The 27,447-nt window shown below is 45.4% G+C and overlaps 1 protein-coding gene across 1 annotated transcript in view; it reads right to left on the reverse strand.

The window, feature by feature from the left end:
• Positions 1-25,017, reverse strand: part of ITIH5 (inter-alpha-trypsin inhibitor heavy chain 5) — a 47,279-nt gene extending 22,262 nt beyond the window's left edge. Inside the window, exons 1-7 of the mRNA XM_038154207.1 lie at positions 24,802-25,017; positions 21,414-21,458; positions 15,950-16,113; positions 15,094-15,201; positions 14,183-14,433; positions 6,553-6,722; positions 5,879-5,995 (exon numbers count right to left, since the gene is read on the reverse strand). Of these exons, the coding sequence (XP_038010135.1) occupies positions 5,879-5,995; positions 6,553-6,722; positions 14,183-14,433; positions 15,094-15,201; positions 15,950-16,113; positions 21,414-21,458; positions 24,802-24,921 (975 nt within the window). The 5' untranslated portion in view covers positions 24,922-25,017. The remainder of the gene's footprint in view (positions 1-5,878; positions 5,996-6,552; positions 6,723-14,182; positions 14,434-15,093; positions 15,202-15,949; positions 16,114-21,413; positions 21,459-24,801) is intronic.
• Between the last annotated feature and the right edge of the window lie 2,430 nt (positions 25,018-27,447).

Below are 27,447 nucleotides of genomic sequence, written 5' to 3' on the forward strand. Positions count from 1 at the left end.
ACCCAGCAATTTTGCTCAGGGTTAGCATTAAGCAATGCAAGAGCACTAAATAGTTCCTTTAAAAAGCAAATGTTCCAGTTTTCCACCTAAGAGTGTGCGACCCTCACAGGCCTCCAACACCTGCCCCAATCCAGTTTTCACCATTTTCAAACCCCCTCAGCATCTCCAGCTGCAGGATCCCCACTCCCTCCTGCACATCTCTGCCTCCAGCCCTTCCCCTGCCCATTTCCATCCTAAGCCACTGCCTCAGGCACAAGAAGAAGCCAATTCTTCATCCAAAATTCTGAAGAGAAGAGAGCAGAAGTTTTGGAGAAGATTATGTCACTGCATCAGGGGTAACTATCCAAGCAAAAGCTCTCTCCTCATGACACAGCATCATATCATATCCCTCATTCTTAAGGGACCTCAAATTACATCATGTGGACCTCAGAGCTGCCTGTGAGCACTGTTTGATGACAGTAACACAGCCTGGAAGAGCTCACTCCAGCAGGATTCCATGAGAGGTGCCACAAGCACTTCTGAGCTTCAGCTGCTCTCCACAGCCAGAAACAAAGGGTCCCAGTTGAGCAATGTGTGGGACACACCCTGATTTAGGGTGAAGGGGTTTTTGCTTGGAAACAGCAGTGTTGCTGCAAACAGTGCTAATCTAGTAACTGCAGTCTTGACAAAGGTCTCGTGTCTTTTAGGCTTGGGGGATCTTTGTACAGCCATAATCCAGACGTGGCTTTGCCAGCTAAAGAGACAAGACTCTGCAAAGAGACAAGCACAGGCAAGGAAAATAACCCACCTAAATTCACATAACAGATCCATGATGAAAACACTTGTAGAAGCCAGGTCTGGCTTCCAGGTGTTGCTCCAGCAGCTGGAAAAAACCCCTTTAATTCCAGCTTGGAAAGGACTACTAAAGAAAGATCTTTCACTTCACTGACTTTTATGCATTTGCCAGAGCCTTGAGGATACCAAGAGGCTTTAATGGCTCTGCCCAGCCCTAGCTGGGGCCTCCACCCACTCTCCTGCCCATTTAAGCACCAGCCTGGGCCCTCATCCCAGTCTCAGACCAAGAGCTGTGCTGTCTGTAGCTCTGCTACATAAACCTCAATGACCTCAATCCATGGAAAGACTTCCCAGCTTCGTTTAGCCACTTCCATTTCACTTCAGCTTTGTCTGGGGGTCACTGGGCTGTGTCTGGCACATCAGCAGCACCTCTTTCCAGTTCATCCTTTGATGAACTCAGTGATGGTCCAATAGAAACCTTTGGGAGAGCTCTCAGCATCTTCATGAGTTTTCAGTTCAAGCCTCAGCAGCATTCCCATGCAAACTCTGCCCTCACCTTTGCCTCCCATTTACTCCAAACTCAATTAAAGGACTTGCGCGTTATAGGTGGTCTGGGATCTTTCTGGGAAAATTTGTCTCTGCTTCTACTGCCTCAGCATGAAGCAAAATTGGCTGTTAGTCCTAAGACCAGAAGCAGATATTCTCTGTCCTGGATATTTGGAGAGCATGTTGCTCTGAAGGCTGTTTCTCTGTACGACCCCATCACTATTTAGTACTTTTAGGGTTAGGCAGACTATTTTGCTTTGTGACAAGTACTTGCATTTCTCCTGGAGGAGAAATTTTATTTTCTTTGAGCAAATAAAATCTACATAAATCCGATGTCTTATCTACTGTAGTATACCTTATATCCCAAATTCACACCTCCAGACAGGACTGAGATGACACTGCTGTGGTGGATTCCTGAGCAGGAGGCAGCTGCATGGGGCTGTTGGTGCTGCAGACAGCTCTTCTGTGTTCTCCGGGGTTGTTTCTTTCCAGCAGAAATGGAAAACCTGACAAAACTTTCCCTGTCACAGTAGTTTTGAATGCTCTGAAGGCTGTAATTAGAATTAGCATTTTTTCCAAAGTTCCCTCGCGATTTAAGGTTGTTCTCCTGGGCAGCAGCTGTTACTTGGACTAACAGACAACAGGCTCACAGCCAGTTCTGCAGCCACCAGCAGAATTCAGAGGAGTTTGTAAGGAGAACATTGAGTGCTCAGGTGCTTGTGTGCTCCTTCACCACCCTGAAACTCCTCGAGGTATCTGTGCTGAGGCACAGAGGGAGAGAGTTGGGCACACAGAGCCCTCAGATGGGCTCCAGCAGTGTGGGTGACTCAAGGGTCCCGACAGCGTCCCTTGGACAGGCACAGGCAAATGAACTGGAGCCCTTGCAAATCCCCAGCAGGTCCCAGTTTCAGCTGGGTTTCTCGTGGAGCAATTAACCTCAGAGAAAATTACAGTCTGGCACGCCACCATTGACAGGTTGCCAGGCTTGTGGTGAAGCCAACTGCTTAACTGAGTGTGTGGCATTTATTGCCTGTGGGAAAGGTAAGGTGAAACTAATCTGTGGTTGAAACAACTCTATTTTACATCTGCAAAATACCTGCAAACTCATCCTCCTGTGGACATATTCACAGCTGGGAAGGTTCTTGTTCTGTAACAAGGGTCTTTTCTCACCATGTTCCGTGAAGCTGGGTGCAATGATGGTAATCACAAGGTGCTGAACTTATAACTGGCCCCTTTTTCTCCAGGTTACACCAACGTAAAGCTGCTATATCCCCTTCAACCTAGCCAAAGGTACCACAAAATCAGCAGGGCAGACTGCTCAAAGGGCAAATCATTTTGCTTCCCAGTAAACCCTGCAGATATAACCTCTTCCCCAGGCTCTTCTGGCTGTTAAAAGCAACTATTCCACACAGAACTTGCTGTCTCTTTGCAAAGGAAGGAACAAAGTTCCTGGGGATTTTCCTTGCCAGTGGGACAGCAGTAATGATGTGCAAAGCCTTGAGCACATTAATATTTTTTCCTCATCATGCTCAAGAATTTTCTATTCATGAACTCAATCTCCCTGCCAGTGCTAAGAGGAGACTGCAAGTAAAAGTTCAGATTCTCAGAGGAGTTTGACTGCTGCAACACATCTGAGTCTGCTGGACATCACCAGAGCTCAAAGGATGTGAAAACTGAGGAGAAATATCTTCCCCTCAAAGCTAATACATCTCTTAGTGATGCGAGGGGAATGTTTCAAGGGTCCTGATCACAGAACCAAAGAGCTGTTAAAGCTGGAAAAGACTTCTAAGGTCATCAAGCCTAATTATTAACACAGCACCACTGTGTTCACCACTAAGCCATGTCTCCAAGTGCCACATCCACATGCTTTCAGAACACAAACCATGTTTCCAAGTGCCACATCCACACGCTTTTAGAACACAAACCATGTCTCCAAGTGCCACATCCACACGCTTTTAGAACACCTCCTATGATTTGATCCAAGCTGAACAACCAGTCTCACTCTGTGTGCTTGCAACTGGACATTTGTTGCTTCAAAGACCAAGATATCCTAGGAAAAAAGGGATCGCACAAACAGATAAAATTCATGTTGGAAAAGGAAAACCTTGGGAGAGGAAAAGATAAATGATTCGCAGTTGGGTTGTGGGAACTGCAGGATGCATGAAATCCTGATCCCATTTGAGTCACTTTGCCATTTACTTTGTGATGGCTGATGACTCAAGAGTCCAAAATCTCCTCCAGTTGCTACAGAAAAAAGTGCACAGCTGATGTTTCCCATCCTTGCTTATACAATCCTAAAAACTGTCCTTTGCCATAGTCACTGCAGCTGACCCACAGGAGCACTCTTTACAATTGCAGACTGTATTTTTAGCTGACCTTGCATGTGACTCAGTAGAGAGAAATGAGGAAAAACAGTCCCATGGGATTCCCAAGCCCTCTACACACTACCACAGATCACCACAGCTGTGAGAGTCCAAGAGAAAAGACAAAAAGGAGACATTTCCTCTTCTCAGATGTATCCTGCCATCAGGGAATCTGTTTGTAATTTAATAAACATCTTAATGACATCAACAACTGGTAAAAAGGACACTGAGCAGTCATGGCTGTAACAGATCACACTTTCCTAGAGAACCAAGAGAGGTTTTTTTTCAGGCAGTCCTAGATTTTGGCCTTTTCTTGATTAATCTGTATGTGGGGTTAATGATTTTGATCCTAACTCCATAAAGTTCTATTTTTTGGAGCAGCTAGAATCAAAGGAAGATAAGTGCTTCTACCCCATGGCACTCCTCCATAATGTACCACTGGTTCTCCATAAAAAGAATATACTGAGATAACAGACAGAAAACTGGGTGTGGATTTTTTGTTTGTATTTTTTATTTTTGTTGAGGTTGGGATGGAAGGTACTTGAGATAGTATTTCATGTTCAGATTAAGGTGTTTATTATTTTTTATTAGTGTAATAGCTTCACAACTATGAGTTTTGTAGTCTTTTATTAGTAAGGCACAAAATGGCTATCTCTTGTTACAAGGTCTTTTAAGACTAAACTATCTAACTAAGAAATGATACTTAGATTTTTTTTAATTTAATAACTGATTCTTTGAAGCTTGTAATGTGGACTTTTCTGTTTAATTACAAAATACTACTTAAACTCATGAAGAAGAAGATGAAGAAGAATAATTTGCCTCTGCTCTAAAACTTTCATCTTGCTTTATATTTATTACTATATTCTAAAACTCCAAACTTTAAGTTTTCTGCCCTGTGATATTATACATGTCTAACTAACTATATACTCATACATTTAGGGCTATTAATGAATTTTGGAAGTCTTCTCTACAGCCTCAGGTTAAATGTAGTGCTCTCTTGTGAGTCTGTGCCTTTCAGCACAGAAAGTTTAAAATTCTCAGCACCTAGGATTCCAACAGTTGGGCACAGCCTCAACAAAGGTTCTGGATAGACACTTCTCTCACTTCAGGCTCAAGAGGAACCTCTCTGTAGCTAATTTGCCTGAGATCCATGTTTAGCAGCACCAACTGCCCAGGCTATGAATTAAACCTTTAGGAGTTAATGGCTGTGTTGTCTTTAGTCGGTGTAATGAAAAGAAACTCTGATAATCAGGAGGAGAATAAAAGCTTTCATAGTGCAAGGTTAATCTGCTGACTACTTGTGCAGCTCACAAAAGTACCAAAGCCCTTTGGAGTTTTAATCTCCCTGGTGCAGCACTTGGTCACTGGCTGGCTGCTTCCAGCCTGCAGGACTGGGGGCATTTGTGCCAGAATTATTTATTCTGGGAGGCAGGGTGGTCATTTCTCAGCAGGAGGATAACAGAAAGCCGAGCACCAGGCTCTGTCCACAGGGCTTTTTACAGATTCAGAGGCATCTTGATTTGAGACCTCATTCAGGACAGGACTAGGATTGCTTCTTAACAACTCTCTTGATGAGTCATCTTCTTCCCCAGTCACTGGGGAAGATAATTTGGATCCACAGAATCCATATTCCATTTATATTTGATGTCCCCTTCAGCTTGGTATGGTGGCTCACATTAAGGTATGTGTCCTGGAAAAACAAATCTCCTGTCTGAGATTTGTTCTGAAAGACTCAGATTCCCAAAAAGGACAAAATTACTTTTCTTTCAGCAGAACCTCTGGAGTTGCACTTCACTGAGTGTTTTGCCAAGCTAATTTAAAGGCAGCAGTGTCTTCTCTGTGCTGTTAGACTGGATACAAGAGTCTGCTGAATGCACTTTGCTGGGAATTCTGCCTGATCTGCCTCTCCTCAAACCACTCAGAACAGAACCACCCTGGACAATCCTGTGCTCAATTTTGTCAGCACTGACCTTTCACAGAGTGATGAATCCTTCTACATTCCTTGTTCCCATCCCATTCCCACTGACACGATCATTTCTCATTGCAGGTAGATCACCTCACCCTGAGGTGTCTTCAGAGCCACCTCTCACCTCAGACACAGCAGACATTTTGCAGGAGAGAAAGGGTGAGACAAATCTGAACCAAGCTTTGCCACCCCAGGGCTGAGCAGCCCAGATGAGACACGAGGAGCTCACCTGCTTCAGCTTCGTGCCCACCATGGAAGCGCTGCTGTCCAGCACGAACACCACGTTCTTTGGCAAGGGAGGAAGGTCTGTGGGGGCGAAGTAGTGCACAAAATATCCATTGAGGATCTGAGGAAGAGCAAGGGAGTCAGGAATCAAAGGCAGATCGTGGTGCAATGTTCTACACACGTCATTATGGGATGTTTGGATGCTTCCGGTGGCTCTGTCTACACCGGAGGGCATGAATGCTCCTTGGAATCCCTCTTAATTCTGTTCCCAGATACCCTTGGGATTCCCCCTTAATTCAGTTTATCCAGACTGGATGAGCTAACTGAAGCTCTCCACATCTCCTTCCATGGCTGACATTGGGATTTCCTTCCAAATGCTGCAAGGATGTAACATATGTGCCCACAGACCAGAGCCACAACATTCCCTTGAGGAACTGGCCTTGTATCCAGATATGAACAGCCAGTATACTGAGAAACTGAAAAGCAGACACAGAAAAGAAGATCAGTGAAGTTGGGGTTTAAGTCCCAATTTACTGGTTTTATTTTGGATAGCTCTTACAAGATGGAGGAGTAGCCTTCACTTGGGAAGCATTTTCTAAGAATTTGGAGCAGGCAAAACAATTGAACTATCTCAAATACAGTTAATAAAGCAGAAAAGATGAATCATGTGTACAGTACCTGAACATCCCCAACACTCAGCTCCCTGTTGACATCATATCTAATTATGAAGTCTCCCAAAATTCCATTTCGGGCAATCCTGGTTTGTTCAACAACACTGGGGTTGAAAGTAACCTTAGCTAAGGTTTTGGTGTGCCCAATGACAGTAGAGGGAGGAGGAGACACATCACCTGTTGAGATAAAACCACAATATTACAGGTTTTTCCCATTGCCTTACAGATGTCAAAGCACAGCACAGGTGGTGTTGCCATGGAGCCAAGTGAGTGCAGCCAGCAGAGTGACTTACTCTGATTGTAGATTCAGCTCTTCAGTGATAAAAAAGAGAGATAAAAAAAAATTAACCCATCTCCTCAAACTTTAAACTGAAACCCATCTTGCAATGCTCTCACGGATATAAATGTTTGTAGAAAATTCCTGTATTCAGTCCTGTTTGGCTAAACACACAACCTCAGACATGCAGATGATGTTCATTCCAGCCAGATCTAGACATCCAGGACACAGATCCTGATGATCCTGATCCTGACAGTCAATGCAGGTATGATTCATTTGACCTGTTTGAGCATTTCTTCCAGGATTAGATGAATCACACTGTAGATTTTTCCTTATTGATTATAAGGAATTCTTGAGGTGGCATGTTCAGACATGCTGCAGGCACGTGGGGTGGGATTGATCTGAGTGACTGATCCTTTGGTCTGACAAGTGTCTTATGTGTAATGTCCACCTTTTAACAAGTCCCCTTAGCTGTCTTTATGTCCAGCAAAAGTTATCATTATAGTCACTGCAATTTCAGTCTAATTCAGACAAAATCCAGCACTGCCAGTGCAGTCACACAAATTGCATCCCTAAGATGTAACTCATCCTAAACTCTGAAAATCCTTCCTGAATCAATAAAGAGGGATGTGCCTGGCAGAAGGCACCTCAGATAAAGACAATTATTTAGGTCTGAGTCACCCTGCAGGAAACTCTCCTTGTATTGTTATCGGTGCTCATTCTCTAAAAGCTGAGGGATGTGGAAGCTCACCATTGCCTCTCTATATAAACAAAATCCCACCTTACCCTCTTTTGGTTTGCCAGCTGTTTCCCTCTCAACTCCATTGGGACCCTTACATGAGATGGATTTGGAACCTCAACTTCTCCAGGTTTTGAGGGCTTTCACCCTTTTCCTAACTGGCTTTTGAAAACACAAAATATATATTGTCAGCTGAAGTTGTTCTTGGGTGCTTTTAGCTCTCACAGGGCTTATTCCAACAATCCTCTGAGACACGGAAGTTCTATTATGTCTGCTCCTGGGCTGGTCAGAATTGGTAGGAATCAGCTGCTTAATTATACTGTGAGGAGAAAACTCAAATCTTTTCCAAAAATGCCAAAAAAAATCTGTGGTGTGACAGGGAAGTTAGGGATGGGAGAGGTTCAGTTTCAGTTTAGGTGTACACAATGAAAATAACTACATGTAAGTTTATTTGCTAGATTCCACTATGCAAGTGGAGATCAAATCAAGAGTGTCAGAGAATAGGGTACGATACATCTGTCCAGACAAACATCTGCTTTAGGGTAATTTTAATTAACAATAAATCAACTCTAGTGATCCAAATGACAAGGTGCAGGCAGTCTGGGAAAGCTCCATTGCAGAAGGTCCCAAAACTCTGTTTGTGTAATGAGCAGTGGCACTTCACCTTTGTGAAGGGCTTTGAGCAGCATTAGGGAAAGGCAATGTGACGTCTGTGAGCAATAATGAACACAACCTCACATCCAGACCCCACAGTGATTTACACAACCAGAAATATGTGATTATGTTCATTTAACAAGTAGGAAAATGGAGGCATGGGGTGATTACCTAACTTATCTGACTTCCCACAGGTGGAAGTCCATAGAAATGTCAGGATTAGGGTCCTTGTGGGTTTATGAAATGATTAGCCAAATCTGTAACTTTTACTCTGAAGTGCCATGTACAATCTGGGTTCCTCTAGGCAAAGGAATGAGAGTAAGACCTCTCAAGAGCACTAAATATAAATCAATAGCACTCTAGGATGTTACTGCCAGGATGATTTTGCTTTATTTTCACAGCTGTCCTGTGAGTGCATTTGAAAAGATGAGGCACAAGACTGTTCTACTGAGACAGGGAAGTTTTATCACAGGCCAAATTTTACACAAGCAAATTATAGCTAGAGCACCTGGACTGTGAAACAATCTCCTCAGCAAAAGCCTTGCTGAATGATAGAGATCACACAATTTCAGTAAAATCAAAAACTGACTCTGCATCACAGCCTCTCTATGAGAGCTCCTATCCATTCATCCTGATGGGAACAGAGAGAGGTCCAGTACACTGAAATCACATAAGGACACTAGTTTTGTATCTTGGGGGGGCTTATAAAATGATTACCCAGAGCTTTGACTTTTTTTCTAAAATCCATGTACAGTTCAGATTTCTCCTGGCAAAGAAAAGTTATAAATCAACATCGCTGTAAGATTTTACCTCAGTCTTGATCTGGTTTTATTTTTATAGCTGCCCTTTGATCTGATGAATCAACAGATACAATATGTTTTTAATATAAAATGCATCAGATTTGCTTGTATCTGCCTTCTTGAATTTTCCATCTGTCTTCTATTGCTTCCAGAAATCCCATTTAACTGCCAGTGTGGGAAAATTCTAAAATACACAGAAATTCTAAAATACATAGAAATGGCTTTAAAGTCCATTTATAATTTCTGATCTGGGAGCTTCACATTACTTCTCCTCAACTGCTGAAAGGAAAGCCTGCTGTGGGTTAGGCTGCCTGGACATATCACACCAGGGTCAGTGAGAATCAGTCAGAAGCACCCTCCTTATTCCTCCTGCACATCCATGTCCGTGGCCTTTGGGCAGCACTTCCATGTCTCTCTGCCACAAATACAGTGATGGGTGAGGCCAAGGAGCTGTGCCACAACAGCACAAGCTCCAGTCTTAACATTTCTCTCTTAACATTGGAAATCAGCTGATTTAGACAGCAACTCCCTGCCTCAGTTTCCCCACCTGTTAAATGAGCATAATTACACATAACCCATTTTTAAAAGCAATGTGGAATCTAGGTGGAGCAGGTGGATCACATTGCCTCCCTCTACTGCTCCTCAGAACACTCTCTGGAGGTGATAAATGTCATCCTTTCTAACACAGACAGTGCTTTAGGGATCTCTGGAGAGGAAGTTTCAAAGGCTGTCTCACACAGCCATTTTAAGTGACAAGAATTGCTGAGGAATCTCTCCCATCCTCTTCACAGCCATTCATCTCCATCCCTGGGACAGAAGTTAAAAACCAAAAAATGGTCTGACAGAAAGGGTCCAAGGAAACTTTTTTTTTTCTGGAATAACAAAGATCAGGTCTGGAAGGTAACTTATCTAATTCATTCAGTTCCCAGACCAAATCCCTTCCTACTTAGTTTTTTGATACAATCAAGAAATACTCCAGACCTCCAGTAATGGAAACTCAGTGCCTGCACTTGCCAGTCCTTTCCAGAGCTTCACTTTTTTCACTGTTGAATGTTTTCAATGTCCAATTTACATTTTTCCTTGTGGATTATAAACCCATGACTTCTTGTTTTTTCAGTTATTGACACAGAAGCCACAGTGTCCTTTTCCTTCTTGCAGCAGCTTTTTATATTCTTGAACACAGTTCCTATGTCTTCCCCAGGTTTCTTTTTTAGGCAGCACTTGATATCTGGACCACAATTTGTCTCCTCTGTTTATTGGCCTTGTTCCTTTTAAACAACTGGCAGAGAGAGAAATCTATGAGATATTTCAGAGTCCAGAGCATGGATGAGCTCCAAATGCTTGGGCTGGTTTGTGCTCACACTGAGGGAGTTAGTAGAACCTTCAGACAAACTTTCCACTAAATTCAGCTGAAGAAGTAAACAGAGCAGGAAAAAGCATTTTCCAGATGAAACTGTCGTCCTCACAAGAGGAACAGTTAAACCTAAATTATTTTGGAGTCTAGCAGATTCAGGATTAGAGCTCAAGTGCAAAGTTCATCCTCCACTAACATGTGGAAACTTCCAGACAGCTGTTATAAGAAATAAAAAGCTTTCTGAGACCTTTGACTTCAGAAAGAAACAGTCATCCTCAAGCAGCCTAGAGTTCCTGCCCAAGCCCATGGCTAGTTCTCACACAGCCACACTGCAGGAACAAGATTAGGGCAACATCCAGGACATCATTCAGAAAGTGGCTCCATTCTGAGGTCACCAGAGAAGGTCAGGATCACTGGCCTCAATGCCTCCTGTTTTGGGGTTTGTGTGTGACAGAAGACAACACCTGCACATGCCAAAAGATCACTTTCCAAAACTCACATGCCTAATGCCTTCCTTTGGGAAAAACACAATTCCCAGATGGAGCCACTTGTGCAGGAGCTACTGCACCAGGAAATATCCTAGAAAGATCTGTCATCACATTGCCTCTGCTCCCCATTCAGAGAGGATGGATGATGGATACAGGACTTTCTGAGGGACAAGAAAAGGACATTTCCACAGGTCAGACTGGAAGAGACGCTGGGACGCTGGTGGCTCAAACACTCAGGGGGAGCTGCCATGGGCAAAGCACCCACCCAGGTGCCAGGGGCAAGCTCAGCCCAGCTCAGGCTGCAGCTGGTGTTGGAGCAGATAAGGAAAGAGCCAACCCTGGGTGGTGGGAATGTTGTCCTCATCAAGTGAGCTCAGCTGTGATAACTCTCCTGCTCAGGGCAGTGCTGGGACATTCACACAGAGCCCCTGAAGGTGCTCACCCTGCTGATGGGCCACGATGGGACCTAACTGAAAACAGGCTAATTTATCAGGCAGCTGTATCTTGTGAGAAGGTGTAAAAGACTCCCCAAGTGTCCCGTGATCCACAACATTCCATCATTCAGGTGTTCTTGATCCACAGCATTCCAACAACCATTACAAGCTCCCCACCCCTGGGCACGTACCTGGGCATTCCCCCACCTGAACTTGAGTGAATATAAACCCAAAGGACTGTGCATTCTGTAGGTTTCTCTAGGATTTTCCTCACCACATGATGGATCTAGCCTGTGATCACCACTTTGACCAATGGACACTGAAATTGCACAACCAAGTCTCATCACAAGTCTTTCAGGGGGTGAGATCTTTCTACTCTTATACATTTTCTCAACTGATATGTTTATGGGTTTATATTGTCATATTCCTGCAGATAATAAGAACCAAAATATATCTGTTTTCCTGTGCAACCAGGTTGTTGTAAAAAAAAACCTAAATAAGTGTATTTACAAACACTGATGAATCAGTGTCATTTCAAGAACTTGGGTTACCCCCCACCTTTTGGGGTGGGTTGTAACAGCTTGATGGCACAATACATTTTTCTTCCACTACTCTCAAGGTAATTTATTAATACTTATCAAAATCTCATATCTTATCATTAACTGTGAGATAGTTTAGACACAAGAAATAGAGGAAGAGAGCTTTCATGACATATTCAACCTCAAACCAGTCAGGCAGTACCATTTTCCAATGTTCCAATGTCCAACCAAATGGTACTGAAGAGTTTTAAGCCATGGGAATCCAAGAGAGAGCAGACACTTTTTTCTGCTTTACTCCCAGTATACAGACTGTCTGCCAAGCAGCCCCTCTTTAAATGTGAGATTCACAATTCACCTGTCTTTCACCTAAAAACTCACAGCCTTCCCAGGAGGTCTCACTGGATGTGCAAATCCCACACTTTTTGGGTGTCATATGAGCAAAGAAGGCTTCACAGGGAGCAACTAATGGCTCTGATGGTTTGTTTTTGGATCCATCTTGAGAGGGGACAGTCAGCTGGAATATAGTGTACAACCACAAGGGATGATTCCAGACAGAAAAGGGTGTGACATTGAATTCTGAACACAGATAAAGCACAAGGAATCTGAGCTTCAGATTCATTTACCCATCCTGCAATCCCTCCTATTTTATATACATTTTACTGGCTGGGGAGGATTATAGAATCCAACAGCTCAGGCCCATTTTTATATGAGCTCTTTGAAATCTGAAGCATGGTGCCAAGAATGTCAGTGCTCCCAGATTGCCATTTGGATAGTGACTTACATGAGTTTTCCCTGCGTGTCATTCACATATAGGAATTTCCATCCTGTGCTGGACCAACAGTGTGTCTGCTCTGCTTAGCCTGTCTCTACCCTTGATCAATGCCAGATGTCTTGCAGGAAACCACATGCCAACAATTCCCTGATAGGTGAAAAAGGCTTCCTGCCTCTCCTGATGAGGAGCAGAGCACATTTATCACTTGGCACGTGGATGTACGACACAGAGACTAATGAGGCTTGACCTGAAGATAGCCCAAGTCACTGAGAGCCTTGATTTCATGTGATTTGGATTAAATCAGTAGGATCCCACTGAGCAACCAGTTTAACTCCAGTTCACATGCGTTAGGATCTTTCAGTGGCAGATATGTGCAGCTCCACTGATTTTGCTGGCACTGTGTCACTTGGAGTGACTGAGGGTCAAGTCCCAAGAGACTCTGCATTCTCCTTCCATCCTTCTTTTTTTGGTGTTTTTTAACAACATGCAGCAACCCCAGTATCCTGAGCTGTTGGTTTAGACCAGAAAGAGTTATATTTACACTGTCTGAACAGTGAGCAAGGATGGTTAGGGCTAAGAGCTGATGCTCGGATTTCACTTAGCTCTTTGGCAAAATATGGATTTTCCTCTTGGAATTTCCCATGTTCTGAAGTGCAGGATTTCCTATCTTCCTTGGCATGGATGGATGGAAAAAACAATTCATTTAAAATAAACAGTTCCCAGGAGATGCAGAGGCCAGGGAAGAGCCTGCTTCAGTGCTGAGCACAAGGCCTGAAGGCCCAGTTCAAAGCTCTTCAAGACAATAGCAAAGGAAAAAAACCCTATTGAGATGAATGGGATCAGCCCTGTATTCATTAAGCTTCAAAGTCCTCACAGGCTGAGGCACAGATACCACACAGACACAGTCATCCAGAGAAAACAGATCCAACACTGCCAGGCCCCACAAATAACCATGAGAACCACGGGTCCTAGAATCTCTCCTTACCTGTCGGGGTCCCAGTTGTTGGTTCCTCTGGGTCTGGATTGAAGGCACTTGAGATGGCAGTTCATGTTCAGACTCAAGTGTTTATTATTTCTTATCAGTGAAACAGTCTCACTGCTGTGAGCCCTGCAGCTTTTCATTAGAAGGCACAAAATGGCTAACAAGCTCTTCTTACAAGGTCTTTTAAGACTCAACTATCCAATTAAGAACTGACACCTGGATTATTTCCCCTTTTAACCCAATAACTGGTCCCACAGAGCCCACAGTGGGGACTGTTCTGCCCAGTTACAAAATGCCACCCAAACCCAAGAAGAAGGAGGAAGAAGCAGCATGAAGAAAAAACCCACGATGACACCCTGTGCCCTTCATCTTGCTTCCATCCACAACATACTAAAAATCCCAAAACCTCAATTTCTCACCAAGTGATACACCTACACTACTCTCTATAATCTACTTCACACTTTTGTGGATTCCAGTCTACCTTGAAGTCTAGGAAACTTTCTCCATGAATGAGGGTCAAAGTCAGTGCTCCTCTGGGGTCAGGGCACCCCAGAGCAGATAGAGAAATATTCCTGATGCCCTGGGCTTTCACACTTACCTTCAGCTTTCCCATTGCCTTTGTGCCTGCTGTTCCTTAGGGGAGGCACCTCCAGGGACACTATTCCTGAGTTCTCCAGGATGTTCACCTCCACCCGCAGCCGCCCCACCAGCTGCTGGGGCCGGATGCTGACGGTGTACTCGTATTTCCCCAGCCTCCTCTGCAGAAGCTCTTCGTAGTGCAGTATGAACCTGGCCTGCATCTTGCGAGGAATGAAGACAGAGGCCTTGAATGTCTCATAGCCGTTCTCCCTGGAAGGAAAATCCAAAGACAGCCTCACATCCCATACACATCACACATTACCTCCCTCACTTCACCGCAATAGTTTTGCCTGACCCTGTTTCCTACAAATAATCAATTGAATCTTGTTGAACACCTGTTGCATTTACCATTGAATTTTGTTGATTTACTGCTTTATATAAATAAAATATATTCTTGCTTCCCTCTTGAGTAAAGTGGATAGTTTTCCCTGACCCTGTTCCCTGCAAATAATCAACTGAATCTTCCCATCAAATCTTGTTGAACACCTGTTGCATTTTACCATTGAACTTTGTTGATTTACTGCTTTATATAAATAAAGTATATTCTTGCTTCCCTCTTGAGTGAAGTGGATGACCCTGTTCATGACAGGACACTAAGTTTCCTTTCTGTTATTCAGGAAGTAACAAGAATTCTTTCCCCCAGTGGAACATCCTGGAGCATCTTGGAATTTAAAAATTGATAGGGTTAGAAAAGGCCACACACAATTTTTAATGGCTTGGAGTATAGGAATGACACCAGGCAGTGCAGATAACATTCAGTTTAGTTGCTCCTTCCTACAAATCCATGGATGGGCATGCCAAGGCAGCCAAGATAAAGATGACAGGAGAGGGCATCACCTCCCAGAACATAGCCAAATGCACAACACTCACCTTCCTTCTGCGGGGCCTGGAGGTTTCTTGTGCCTTTCTTTGTCATTGGTGCCATTTTTCTTTTCTTTCCCCGTGACCTCTCCATAATAAGTCTTGTTTCCAATGCTCCTGGAGAGATCAGAGGTGTCAGCATGGTCACCCTGCACTCAAGTACAGTGACAGGTGTACATTTGCTGCAGGTGCATTCACAGACTTTGATGTGAGAAGAATCTCAGAGTGCTGCTGGTGTCACTCTCCTGAGTCCACCCAAGTCTTTGGGACAGAAGCCAACTCAGAAGTTCCCTGGCTGGAAATACCAGCCCAGTACAAAAGCAAAAGTCTCTTATTCTTCCTAGTCACTCTAAATGGAAGTATTTCTTAAAGACTGGGTCCCCTATCCCCTTTGGTCAAGTCTGAAGCTGTGGTCCCAATATCTATCAGTAGAAGGGATCTGAGCATGATCAAACCAAATATGTTTGAGATCAAGAGTTTAATTTATTGGTCATTTCACTATGAGGTTTCTCTCTATTTGGTTTATCATTCACAGCTCCAGCAGCTACTGAACCCATCTGCTGGTTGGTGTTGCCTTTACTCCAATGTGGAGAACATGAAAAAACAAGAAGATTCTTAGGCATTAAAGTCAGTCAGGTAAGATAAATATATCTACCAGTATTGATGAAACTTTCTCTGGAATGGTTTTTAAGGTCTTGAAGATAATTTTCTCATTCAAATCAGAGAGATGAGGAGAAGGAAGTGGTTAAGAGACACTCAGAGGGGAAACAGAATAGTTTAGAATATTTTCCCTCCCTGTTTACACTGAGGGTTTGAATTTAGTATCATGGCATCCATAGACCTGGTCTGTGCATTACTTACTTACATGGTAAAGTTGGAGATGAAGGCTGCAGCTGGGATCTGCATCTCGAACACGGCCTCTCGTGCCTCGGAGCCGCTGTTGACCATGGTGCAGGACACGGTGGTGAAGGCGTACCGGGAGATGATCGTGGACCTCACGTGGAACTCAGACATCCTGGGCCTGGTTTCCTGTGGGAATCAAAAAGGTCACCCCTAAACAGGCAGCTGGATAACTCCCCCCTTCAGTGTTTCAATGGGTTTAAGATTTAATATGGACTAGGAGCTCTCACGCAATGGGTATTAGACCTCCTGACAATGACTGGGAAGGTGGGCTTGTCCTCAAAATTTCAGGTGAGCTGCAAACAGTAAATCAGGAATGTGGTACTCCCTTTGTTCATGCACAGAGGCCACAGACATTGTCCAGTGCTTGGGAAAGGTCTGAGAGCTGTGCTTATGCCAGCCTTTAAGTTGTGAAACACCCTGACAAAATCCATCTGTGTCCTGAACTGAAGCCTTCAACTCTGACTGTGTGAGAGGATCATGATAATTCCCTTGTGGCCTGGGAAGAGAAGGCCAAAATATGTCCCCATGGGGTCCAGAACTGTGTCACAGACCCTGTTCTGTGCACAAGAGCAGATGGAAGACTTCTTGAAAGACTGACATCACCATTTATGAAGAAGCACCTTCAAATTCATCCAGTCAGATCCCTGAGTTATATCCACAGAGAAAATGCTGTCAATGGAGTCAACTGAGTCCTCCTCTGCTGAGAATCCATCCTGGAACTCTGCGCCAATGGATGAAGAGACTTGATAAAAAACATTGACACTGTGACATCTCAAGCAAAATATTTTAAGCTTTTTAGCCCACACTGGACTCCTTCCAGCAGAGAAGCAGCAGAGACAGCAGTGAATGACACATGATGTAACAATGGAAGCTGAAAGCCAATTTCTGCTTCTTGGGAATGTGTTTTCGTGCACAAGTCCTGAGTTGGAGCATTTCTCCAGACTAATGTGTTTTTTGACAGCAACATCTCCATGGAGCTCAAATGTTTTCTTCCTGGAATACTTCAGCATACTTAACTATAAGCAGCCCTTGAAAAAGAAAAATCTGTGCATTGACTTACCCAATCAAAGAGCAAACCCTCAAAAGCAGAAGGGAGATAAAGGGTAAAATACACTGTAAATACAGAATAACCCCACTAAGCCAAATACAGTGAGACTCTTCCTACTGAGGTTGGTAAAAGCTCACAGTCACGTAAGAGTTGTGAGGACAAGAACAGGCTCTTCAGCTGCATGTCCAGGCTTTCTTTCAGAACAAAAATAATTTTGGCAAACAGCTTAAGAAAGGGAGCAAGTGTTTGTCTGAGTATGAAAGAAGAACATTTCTGCAGTAGCTGATGGCATCAGAAGTAACTGAGCATCCAACAAACCAAGCTGCTGGGCTTGTGAATTCCAGGCAAATGGAAGAATGAGGATCCACTGGAAACACAGATCTACCAACAGACTTGGCATAAAGCCCTGCCTGCCTACACTTGCAAGGCTTGGAAAGACTGATAATGTGTGTCAGATGAACCTGGTCATGATAGATATCTTTAACTGGGGAATGTGCTCTGTGTCCAGGATCCTGCTCAGCTCACATGGAGCACAATGGCAAGAGATTAGAACTTCCAGAGCAGGATTCACCTCACTGATTTTAGGCAGATCCGTGCAATGGATCTAGGCTAGAGCAGCTCTGCACAGATCTAATGTCCCACCCTTAGACCACTACTTAATTTACTGCTGTTAATTAGAACTAGATCCTGCTGTTCTCAGGGCCTTCCCTGATACATAGGCATGGCTTCTCAGGCTCATTATCCTGAAGGTGGAGAAGAAGGGGAGTTTTGATTGAAACAGGGTTGTAGGAATATATGTTTTCAGTTATAATGAGCCGATGCTTCATTCAGTCTTCCATGCCACTAATTGCCTGTGGCATAGCAAGGTACACAGAGGATTTAATAGCAGAAGTTATAGAAATAATTGGAAACTACAGCAAATTCTTTGGTGTCAGACCTTCTGCATTCACCCCCACGTGCTGCAGCTCATAAAAAAGCTGTGGGTTTATATGTAGCTGACAGATGATCAGCAAAAGAGGATCAAGCCCTTTGCCTTTCACTTGAGATACAAGTGGCTCTGCAGTGACCTGTCTGACACTGCGAATGCTCTGATGGATTCACAGGAGCTCAGGAAGTCTTTCAAACGTGACAGAGAGCATGAACTTGCCACTGTTATGACAACAACAGGAGAATGGTTGTGTTGGGTGAGAAAAAAACAGATCTAACCCTGTAGCCTGTCACTGGCAGAAACCACCAGCGCATGCTTAGAGGAGAGTGTAAAATCACTCCAACCTGCACTGGTACTACCCTGAAATGTTCTCTCAGTTTTCAGTAATTTGTGGCTGAAGGAACTCCAGGGTCAAGGGTGGTATTTTGTGGTATATTTGTATTCTGTGGATTTCTTTTCTATTACTTTACACAACTGCTTTTTGAATTCATGTAAACTTTTAGCATCTGCAACATCCTGCTGCAAGTTCCACAGCTTAATGGTATTTTATATACAAAAAAAAGTCACTTAGGGTTTTTTTTTTTTGCTAAATCCACTCTTTGCTGGCTTCAGCTGATCTCTGTTATAGAATCACAGAATGGATTGGGCTGGAAGGAACCTTTAAGTCCATCCAGTTCTAACGCCTGCCATGGGCAGGAACACCTTCCACTAGACCAGGTTGCTCGAAGCCTTGTCCAACCTGGCTTTGGACACTTCCAGGGATGGGGAAAATATCTCTATCCCAGTGAACAAGCTCCAGTTCTGATATCCTTACAATCTGAGGAATGGCAAAAAACCACAAGAGAAAAAGACATTCAACATCCCTCCCTCTTCCTGGTGGATGAGAGTTGCTGTTGGGAAAATCAAACACTGAATAAGGGTATCATATAGAGCTGAGGTTGAAAGAATTGGTTCACCTTCCCATCTCTAGAAGGGATCTGTTACTCCCTGTATATAGAAAATGTAAATGGTGGGGGCACAGGCCATTTCCAAACAGGTTGCTTGGTCAGGCTGGGCAGGCAGCCCGAGTTCCACTCTGTGATTCCTGTGCTGCATTCCCTGGTGCTCTTGCACAATCCATCAGTGTCTGGTGCTCTGACTTACAGCTGCACAAATTCCTGTTTGTTTTCTGCACTTTTTATTGAGGCCTTGTCTTCGGTTGCAAATGGGGGTGTGTATTCTGTTCCCATCTGTCAGAGCTGGGGCAGTTCTCTGTTGTCCATGGGGCAGTTTTCTTTATCTCTCCCACAGCCAATCCTCCCTCCAGGAGATCTCTGCTGTCCATGGCCACTGAGTGTCCCTGCATGGCTGATCCAATTCCATCATCCCATGGGGAGATGCTCTGCCCAGGGCAGGAGCCAAGCATTCCTGCCTGGATCCAATCTGAGCCTGGCAGCAGCACAGCAGCCTTTGCCCCCTGCATTCCCAGAGGAGCAGCTTTCTGCTGCCCTGCATTGCCAGAGGGAGAGCAGGCCCATCTCCAGCAGCCCTGGAGCTGCAGAGGAAAACTCCAGCCTTGTGCAGGATCCCTGCTCCAGCAGAAGCACAGCTGGCACTGCAGGAGGGCTGAGCCACCATGGAATGGCACTGCTGCCACCACCCTGAGCCACAGGGCTCAGCTCCTGCTCTCACTCTGGCAGTGGTTTGGTTTCTTTTTTGCACTATTGCATTTGTATTTTTAATTTTCCTAGTAAAGAACTGTTATTCCCACATCTTTGCCTGAGAGCCCCCTAATTTCATAATTATAATAATTCAGAGGGAGGGGGGTTTACATTTTCCATTTCAAGGAAGGCTCCTGCCTTCCTTTAGCAGACACCTGGCTGTTCAAACCAAGACAGCCTTCAGAAGATAAGAGGCAGCTCAAAGGAGAAAAAAAAAAGCAAAACAAACTATTTGTTTAATGTTACTATTACCATGACTTATCATCCCTATTAAAAATTAAGTGAGGGAATGCCAAGGCAGCAGATCAGCACACTGCCATGAGGCATGTTGGCTGGATGTTTTGTGGAGGTGTCCTGGTCATGATGATGAACTGGCAGCTGAGATTTTCTCACCAAACAAATTATTTTATGCTCATTTACATGAAATATTTGGAAGAACAGAAAAAAAAGCTGAATATATTAAATCCATTCAGTATTTTTGCCTTTATCAGTTACTTTCATCAAAACAAATTGACTGTCTCTCAGATTAGAAGTAATAAACCCGTAATAAGCCTGAGAGTTTCTCTCTAGGCTGCTGATTACAATTTTTCAAAGATGAAGGGGACCAGAAGCTGTTACGGTGATGGCCACTCAGTGTGTGAAATGAGTTTCACCAGTTCTCAACTGGGAACTCCTCCAGAAAAGCCAGAAAAGTAACTGGCCATGAACAGCAATTCTACTGATTGCCTCTCTACATCTAAATTTTAGATTTCTGTGGTGGTACAAGGATATTGGCCTCCTTGTTTTCTTCCTCTCTCCAGGAGATTTTGTCAGAGAACGACAGAGATCTTCAAATTCCAGAGCAAACTCCCTTTCTCTTCAAACTCAATGAGATTTCATCAGGCTCATGTTCACTGTGTTGTTAAGGTTGGTAACATTAGATGTTCTTCCTACAAATCTGGGCTTGAGAAGAGGGATTGGGAAATATCAGAAAAACCTATACTGCATTGATCAAAATGAAGATTTCTTTTTTTTTTCCTTACCCAGAATCCCACTCTACCATAAAATAGTTCATCCCTGGGTACAGGGATGTGTGGAAACCCAGGGCACGGGGAATATTTCTCTATCTGCTCTGGGGTGCCCTGACCCCCAGGGCAGCACTGACTCTGACCCTCATTCATGGAGAAAGTTTCCTAGACTTCAAGGTAGACTGGAATCCACAAAAGTGTGAAGTAGATTATAGAGAGTAGTGTAGGTGTATCGTTTGGTGAGAAATTGAGATTTTGGGATTTTTAGTAGGTTGTGGATGGAAGCAAGATGAAGGGCACAGGGTGTCATCCTGGGTTTCTTCTTCATGCTTCTTCTTCCTCCTTCTTCTTGGGTTTGGGTGGCATTTTGTTATTGGGCAGAACAGTCCCCATTGTGGGCTCTGTGGGACCAGTTATTGGGTTAAAAGGGGAAATAATCCAGGTGTCAGTTCTTAATTGGATAGTTGAGTCTTAAAAGACCTTGTAAGAAGAGCTTGTTAGCCATTTTGTGCCTTCTAATGAAAAGCTGCCAAGCTCACAGTAGTGAGACTGTTTCACTGATAAGAAATAATAAACACCTGAGTCTGAACATGAACTGCCATCTCAAGTGCCTTCAATGCAGACCCAGAGAAACCAACAACTGGGACCCCGGCAGGGATGCACGCACACACAGACACACAGACACACGCCCAGGGAAAGTGTAGCTCCCATGAGGTAAAACAAAGGCAGGGTGTGATACATACCAGCCTCTGCAGGAATTTGGCCTGTCTTGGGACACGGCGAGCAACCTGCAAAGAGTTCAGGGAGTGAGTGGGTTCTGTTCGGCTCACAGCAGACATGTCCCTTGTTTAATCCCAGACACAGGCCTGTGTGACTGATCACCCATGGCCAGGTTCAAATGTTCCTCTGGTTAAAATTAAAACCCGAGTCTCTTCTATATTAACAGGCCCACTGATCAAAGCTCAGCAGTGGAATGTGGCTGTCTCAGGCAAGGAGGCGCTGGGTGTTTGGCAAATGGTGCTTGGCAAGGGACCCTCTGTATGATGGCAGGAAAGTCAGCCTTTAGCCCTGGCCCTGGATGCTAAGAACATCCCTGGCAGTAATGAAGGCCAGGCTGGATGGGATTTTGAGCAGCCTGGTCCAGTGGAATATGTCCCTGCTCATGGCAAGGGTTGGGGACTGGATGCTCTTTAAGGTCCCCTCCAACCCAAATCATTCTGTGGTTCTATAACTTGTTTAAATTAATGCTACAGCTGTAAGAGTATTAACTCAAGAGCAGATCTGTTGCCTAAATACTCTCCACAGCTACTGTGTATTTACTGTGCAGTGACAGAAAAGCACTGGTTATGTGCAAAACAGGAATAAAGATATTGAAATTCAGCCACAGACCTTATTATGAAACAAAGTGCTTCACCTATGACAGTGCAATTGTACTCATTGTCTCACCCTTGTCATCAACTCTTCTGACTTCTTCTCACATGGTTGCTCAACAACATCTCCAAATCCAAGTCCCTCCCCAAAGCAAGTCTTTTGTCAATGAGGGAAGCCAAATGCCATCTTAAAATGTCCCCAGGGACATTTTAAGTGGAACCCCAGGGAGCAGAAGAATGCAACAATATGTTTTTACCTGATTTGCCCTTTCGGTTTATTTACTCTGAAATAGCAGCAGCCCTTGCCAAAGAGATGATTTTATGTCTGTTTATATTGTGCATTGAAAAGCTCAGGAATGCCCAGCGGGGAAATTAAAGTTTCATCCATGAGAATCTTTACTATTTCCTTCTGCATCATTTTAGCCAACATCTTGTGAAATTAGAACCAAGGGAAAAGAGCTCCCTTGGGAGAGGAGAGGAGAGGAGAGGAGAGGAGAGGAGAGGAGAGGAGAGGAGAGGAGAGGAGAGGAGAGGAGAGGAGAGGAGAGGAGAGGAGAGGAGAGGAGAGGAGAGGAGAGGAATTGTTTGCATCTTAAGATCTGGAAAAAACTTTCTGTCTGGGTCTGTTATCTCAGGCAAATAAAGCCCCTCAGGAGCCTGCTATGAGAGGCTGCAGAGTCTCCATCACTGCAGGTTCTTCAAAACAAGACAGATAAATGTCTGTGAAGTTTGCCCTGCTTGGAGCAGAGGCAGGGATGAGAGATCAATAGCCCTCAGTATTTTTTTTCTGAAGGTTTACCTTTTGGAACAAATCCACCTGCTGTTCTGGTCACAGGGGTTTTTAAAGACTAATCTGGAAACTAAGCTGGAAACTTGGTTCCTATTTTGATCTTTCCCCACCAAAACTCATTTTGTTTTCTTGCTGAATTGCATAGGAATGCTCTGTGTGATTCAAGAACCACCTTCTAAAGTCTTGGGGATACCCAGTGGACATCAGTGAAGAGCTAAGGATCACTAGATAGCAGTATCTTGTTTTCTAGGACTTCATGACTACTGCCAAAACACTGCTGCAGGGTTTGTTATCAGTCCATTGGACTGTTCCAATCAGGCAGCTTCACTGGCATCATCTAATAGAACAATTTCCAAATTACCATCAACTTTTAGCTCTAAAGCTTTCCAACACCCTCGTTAAACCTGATAATTGCCAGTAGTGACCCCATAACTTACTGCCATCTGTTAGTCCCAGCATGGTGTACAGGATATAAGCTGTGCAGTGGATTTGTTTCTAGTGCAGTGTCTCAGTCTAGGGCAGCACCTGCTTGTTCTCAGCTTGGCTCAGGTGTTCAGTGAGGACACACAGATGTCTCCTTCTTGATCTGGCTGTTCCAGGACACCAGGTCACCACAGCTATTTACACATCACTGCTTTTCTGGTGGAAGTGACTGCTGCCACTGACCTGGCAGCAGCACAGCTCCTGTGAAAACACCCTCAGGTGCCTCAAGCAACATCTACTCCAGCACTGTGAGCCAGTTCTTCGAGCTTTGCAACTGATTTTCCCCCTAAAGCAGGTGAGTGATTCCAGATATCACTCCACTGGCAATGGTGGAGATACAAATCCACTTGTCCAAGTGGGAGAGAGTAGAACAGTGTTGGTTTGTGGCTGAATTCCCCAAAAGGAATATGCATCCATAGCAATCAGGATTGAAATGAGCTTTTGGTGTCCCCATAGGGGAAGATGTGGATGCTTCTGGAGAGAGATTCTTTCTATTCTAGGAGGGATAGATACAGATATATGTGAAGAGTCTCACTCTTCCCACCTGCTGCATTGCAGAAGATGGCAAATACAGACAAATACTGACATTTTAGCCAAACTGGATTATCCCACCTGACCTCCAGCAAGGCACAAGTATTCCATAGTTCCTGCATTGTATCTCAGGCCCACATGGATGCCTCAGGTGCTACAGAGCCTCTCAGATCTGATCAGATTTAGGTCACTGATGCCCTAAATGACCCAAAGTCACACATGGAAACTTATGGACCAGACAGGTATGAGCACAGACCTGAAGATCTCTTTTATAGAATCCAAGTGGTTTGGATCAGAAGGAACCTTAAAGACCATCTAGTTCCAGCCCTTCTGCCACAGGCAGGGACACTTTCCACTTGAAATAGATCACAGCCTCCCAAACCACCATCCAAACTCTTGCAAAAAGTTCATTGCTCTTTCAATCCCATTTCCTCAGAAAATCTAAGCCACACAACAACACAACATAATAGCCCTCACTTGCAGATTTTTTTTTTCTTTCACTGTCAAGAAGCCTTTTGGAAGCTGAAATTCATGCGCTTTGTTTCATCCAGCACGAGTTAAAAAATCAAGTACAGTCAGACCATAAAGCTATCCCCCGAGCTTGAAATAATCGGAATTACTCAGGCTGGAGCGTGGCCAGGACACGGCGTTAGCTCCCCTGCGCCTGTGAAAAGCCTCGTTAGCACAGCCTGGGGATGGATGGATGCATGGATGGATAGCTGGCTGTGGGACCGAACCGTGCCGGGACAGCAGCACCAGCACCAGAGGGTGCCCTCCTGGCTGAGCACCTCCAGCACAACCCCATGCTGGCTGTGGCACCTCCCACGGAGCTCAGCAGCACGGACAGGTGGAATAAACGCATTTTTATTTTATTGACCCCGCTCGTCAACACTGAAGAGGTGACAAGCCAGCCGCGGCCACCTGATGCTCCCGAGCGACCTCCCCTTACAAACCTACCTGCTGCGCGATGCTGTAATCCGCCAGCAGCTGCTCCTCCAGGTACCGGGCCATCAGCTCCGAGTCGGGCTGTCCCGCCGAGGGCGAGAAGCCCCAGCAGAGGCACAGCCACAGGATCATGGTGCCGCCGAGCGCCGGGGCCTGCCCCGCCGAGAGCGCACAGCCGGCCCGGCCGCGGGAGCCTGACAGGAGACAGCGACCCACCCTCCCCTCCTCTCCTCCTCCTCCTCTTCCTCCTCCTCCTCCCCAGCTCGGGACCGGCCCCTTTTCCTCGCAGGGCGGCCTCCTGTGCTGCGGGGGATCCCTGCAGGGCTCGCGTCCCTCAGGAGCGGGCGCCGTGCCCGCCGCGCTCCGCGCTCCTCCTCAGCCCCTTCTTGCCCCCTGCGGGACAGGGGGGGCCCGAGGTGCTGGCACTTGTCATTTCGGCACCTACAGCCCTTCTCAGCGAGGGGAATGCTGAGGGGACAGCTCCTACAGCTGGCTGGGTGCTGACGGAGGCTGCCCCAGTGTCTCCTACCCACGCCCTTAGGGACCAGAAGCCCTGGAGATGCTTCAAGGCTGGGGCTTTCCGAAGGAGTGGTAAAACCTCCTGGTTCCACCCTCTGGGAAGGGAAAGCTTCTCTTCCTCGCCATCCGGGGAGCCCTGGTTTAGGAAAGCTGCCCCAGGGCAGGGCAGGGCTCCCTCCGCACCCTCACCTTGGCAGCCACCCCCTGCCAAGACACGTAATTCCACCTCCCTCTTGCCATCCAGACTGTGTTCTCAGCCGGACAAAGCTGGGGTGACCTCCTGCCCTTCCCTCCGTTCCCCAAAGGTAGAGCCCTCTCCTGCCAGACCAGCCCCGGGTGAGGGTGGACTCTGGTGGGACAGGCTGGATTCTGCCTGGCAGCTGCCAGGGACGTTCCTGGGGCATGGCTCTGCCAGCTGGCACCGACCCGGCAGCTCTCACCTCCGGGCGTTCCGGAGCTGCTATCTGCAGCGCTCACCTCAATACCCCAAATCAGGCATGTTTGCTACTTTGTTTTTCTATGACAGCAGTAACTTCTCAAATCTAGCAGACACAAACTTCCTCTTTTTGCTTTGTTTTGATTTTTTGGGATCTTCTCTCTTCTCTTCTCTTCTCTTCTCTTCTCTTCTCTTCTCTTCTCTTCTCTTCTCTTCTCTTCTCTTCTCTTCTCTTCTCTTCTCTTCTCTTCTCTTCTCTTCTCTTCTCTTTTTTTTTTTTTCCTCTTCCTCCCTTCTCTTCTCTCCGTCAATGCTCAATGTCTCTCTGGCCTTTCTGAAGCTTTGTGTCCTCCAAATCTCACAAGTGTTTTTGAGATGCTCTCCTTTCAGAAGGGAAGAGGGCAGCTGGAGATGGAGCAAAGGGAAGGTCATGGTCAGCATCTTTGAAACTGCTTATTAGCAAATGGATGGTGTCACTGAGGCTGAGGTGACACCATGTTCGCACACGAGGCCCTGCTGGCATTGCCAGGAGGAGGGAAGGATCAAAAACCTGTCCAGTCCTTTTCCCACTGGGACCACTGCCAGCTACAAAGGCTTCTGTAGTGGCCACACCCTCAATGGGTGCAGAACTGGGCAGCACTGCAGGGAATGATGGAAGGCTGATGTGGATGGGGAAGAGAAGATGTTGGCAGAAAGCTGGAGGGAGGCTGAGACAGGATGCTTCAGGCCCCCAGAGACAGCCCAAGTGGTTCCTCTACTGATTTGATCCCTGCCAGAAGAAACTGCGGCATTTTCTTCAGCTCCTCACCATTTCAAAGTGTGGTGGAAGAGGTCTCTACCATCCATTTGGGAATCAGTGAAGACACTGTGATGGTTCAGGCTCAGACCTGGCTTAAGAACACACCAACAGGATGGTTTTAAGTATTTTTTGTGTTTCCAGTTAGTTTCAGCTCCCACATGTCTTGCCTAGCTCAGACATGGGAGCAGCATGGGAAATAGGACTGCAACCTCCTGTGCCCTCCCTACTGACATTAGGATGGTCTCAACCTGCTCTGTGTTTCACTACCCTGGGGACACAGATGTCTAAAAGTCCTACAGTGTATGTTTAGAAATGCTGAAAACAGGCATCCAAATCAGTAAAAAGAGCATGATTTTCCTCCTGTTCTGGAAAACGTAAAGGGAATCAAGACACCTGTGTAAAAGCAAGCCAAAAGCAGTCTGCTAACTCTAGGGATAACCAGTAGTTTCTGGTCAGGAAGGGGAGATGTTTGCCCATTTGAAATGACCATTGCACAGTCAGGAGGCATTTAGAATACCATCCAAATCTCACTAGCTGCAGCATTTGGCCACTCTGCATCTCCCACTGCCCAGGTGGGATCTGAGGGCCAGGTGTGTCAGAACAGTGAGACTCTGCAAAGATGCTGAAATAAAGCTGAGCCTAGGCACACCTGGTGAAAAGAGGGTGCTCAAGCCAGAACAGGATCCTCCAGCAGGTACAGGATAACCAACAGGCATGAGAAAGTGGGCTGGGAAAAGCACTGCTCTTCCTAAAGGGATTAGGAACAGCCAGTTGTGCTTATGCTCCCCTCTGCAAGGGCATGTAAGGACACAGCACGTGGGTAAGACCAAGGTGTGTTTTAATGTGGTACAGATGCAGTTAGGCTTGCTGAGTGAACATTGAGCCTGGGGTCTTGATTGTTCAC

Source organism: Motacilla alba, chromosome 1A, assembly GCF_015832195.1.
Source record: "Motacilla alba alba isolate MOTALB_02 chromosome 1A, Motacilla_alba_V1.0_pri, whole genome shotgun sequence".
In the NCBI taxonomy this organism is placed as follows: Eukaryota; Metazoa; Chordata; class Aves; order Passeriformes; family Motacillidae; genus Motacilla; species Motacilla alba.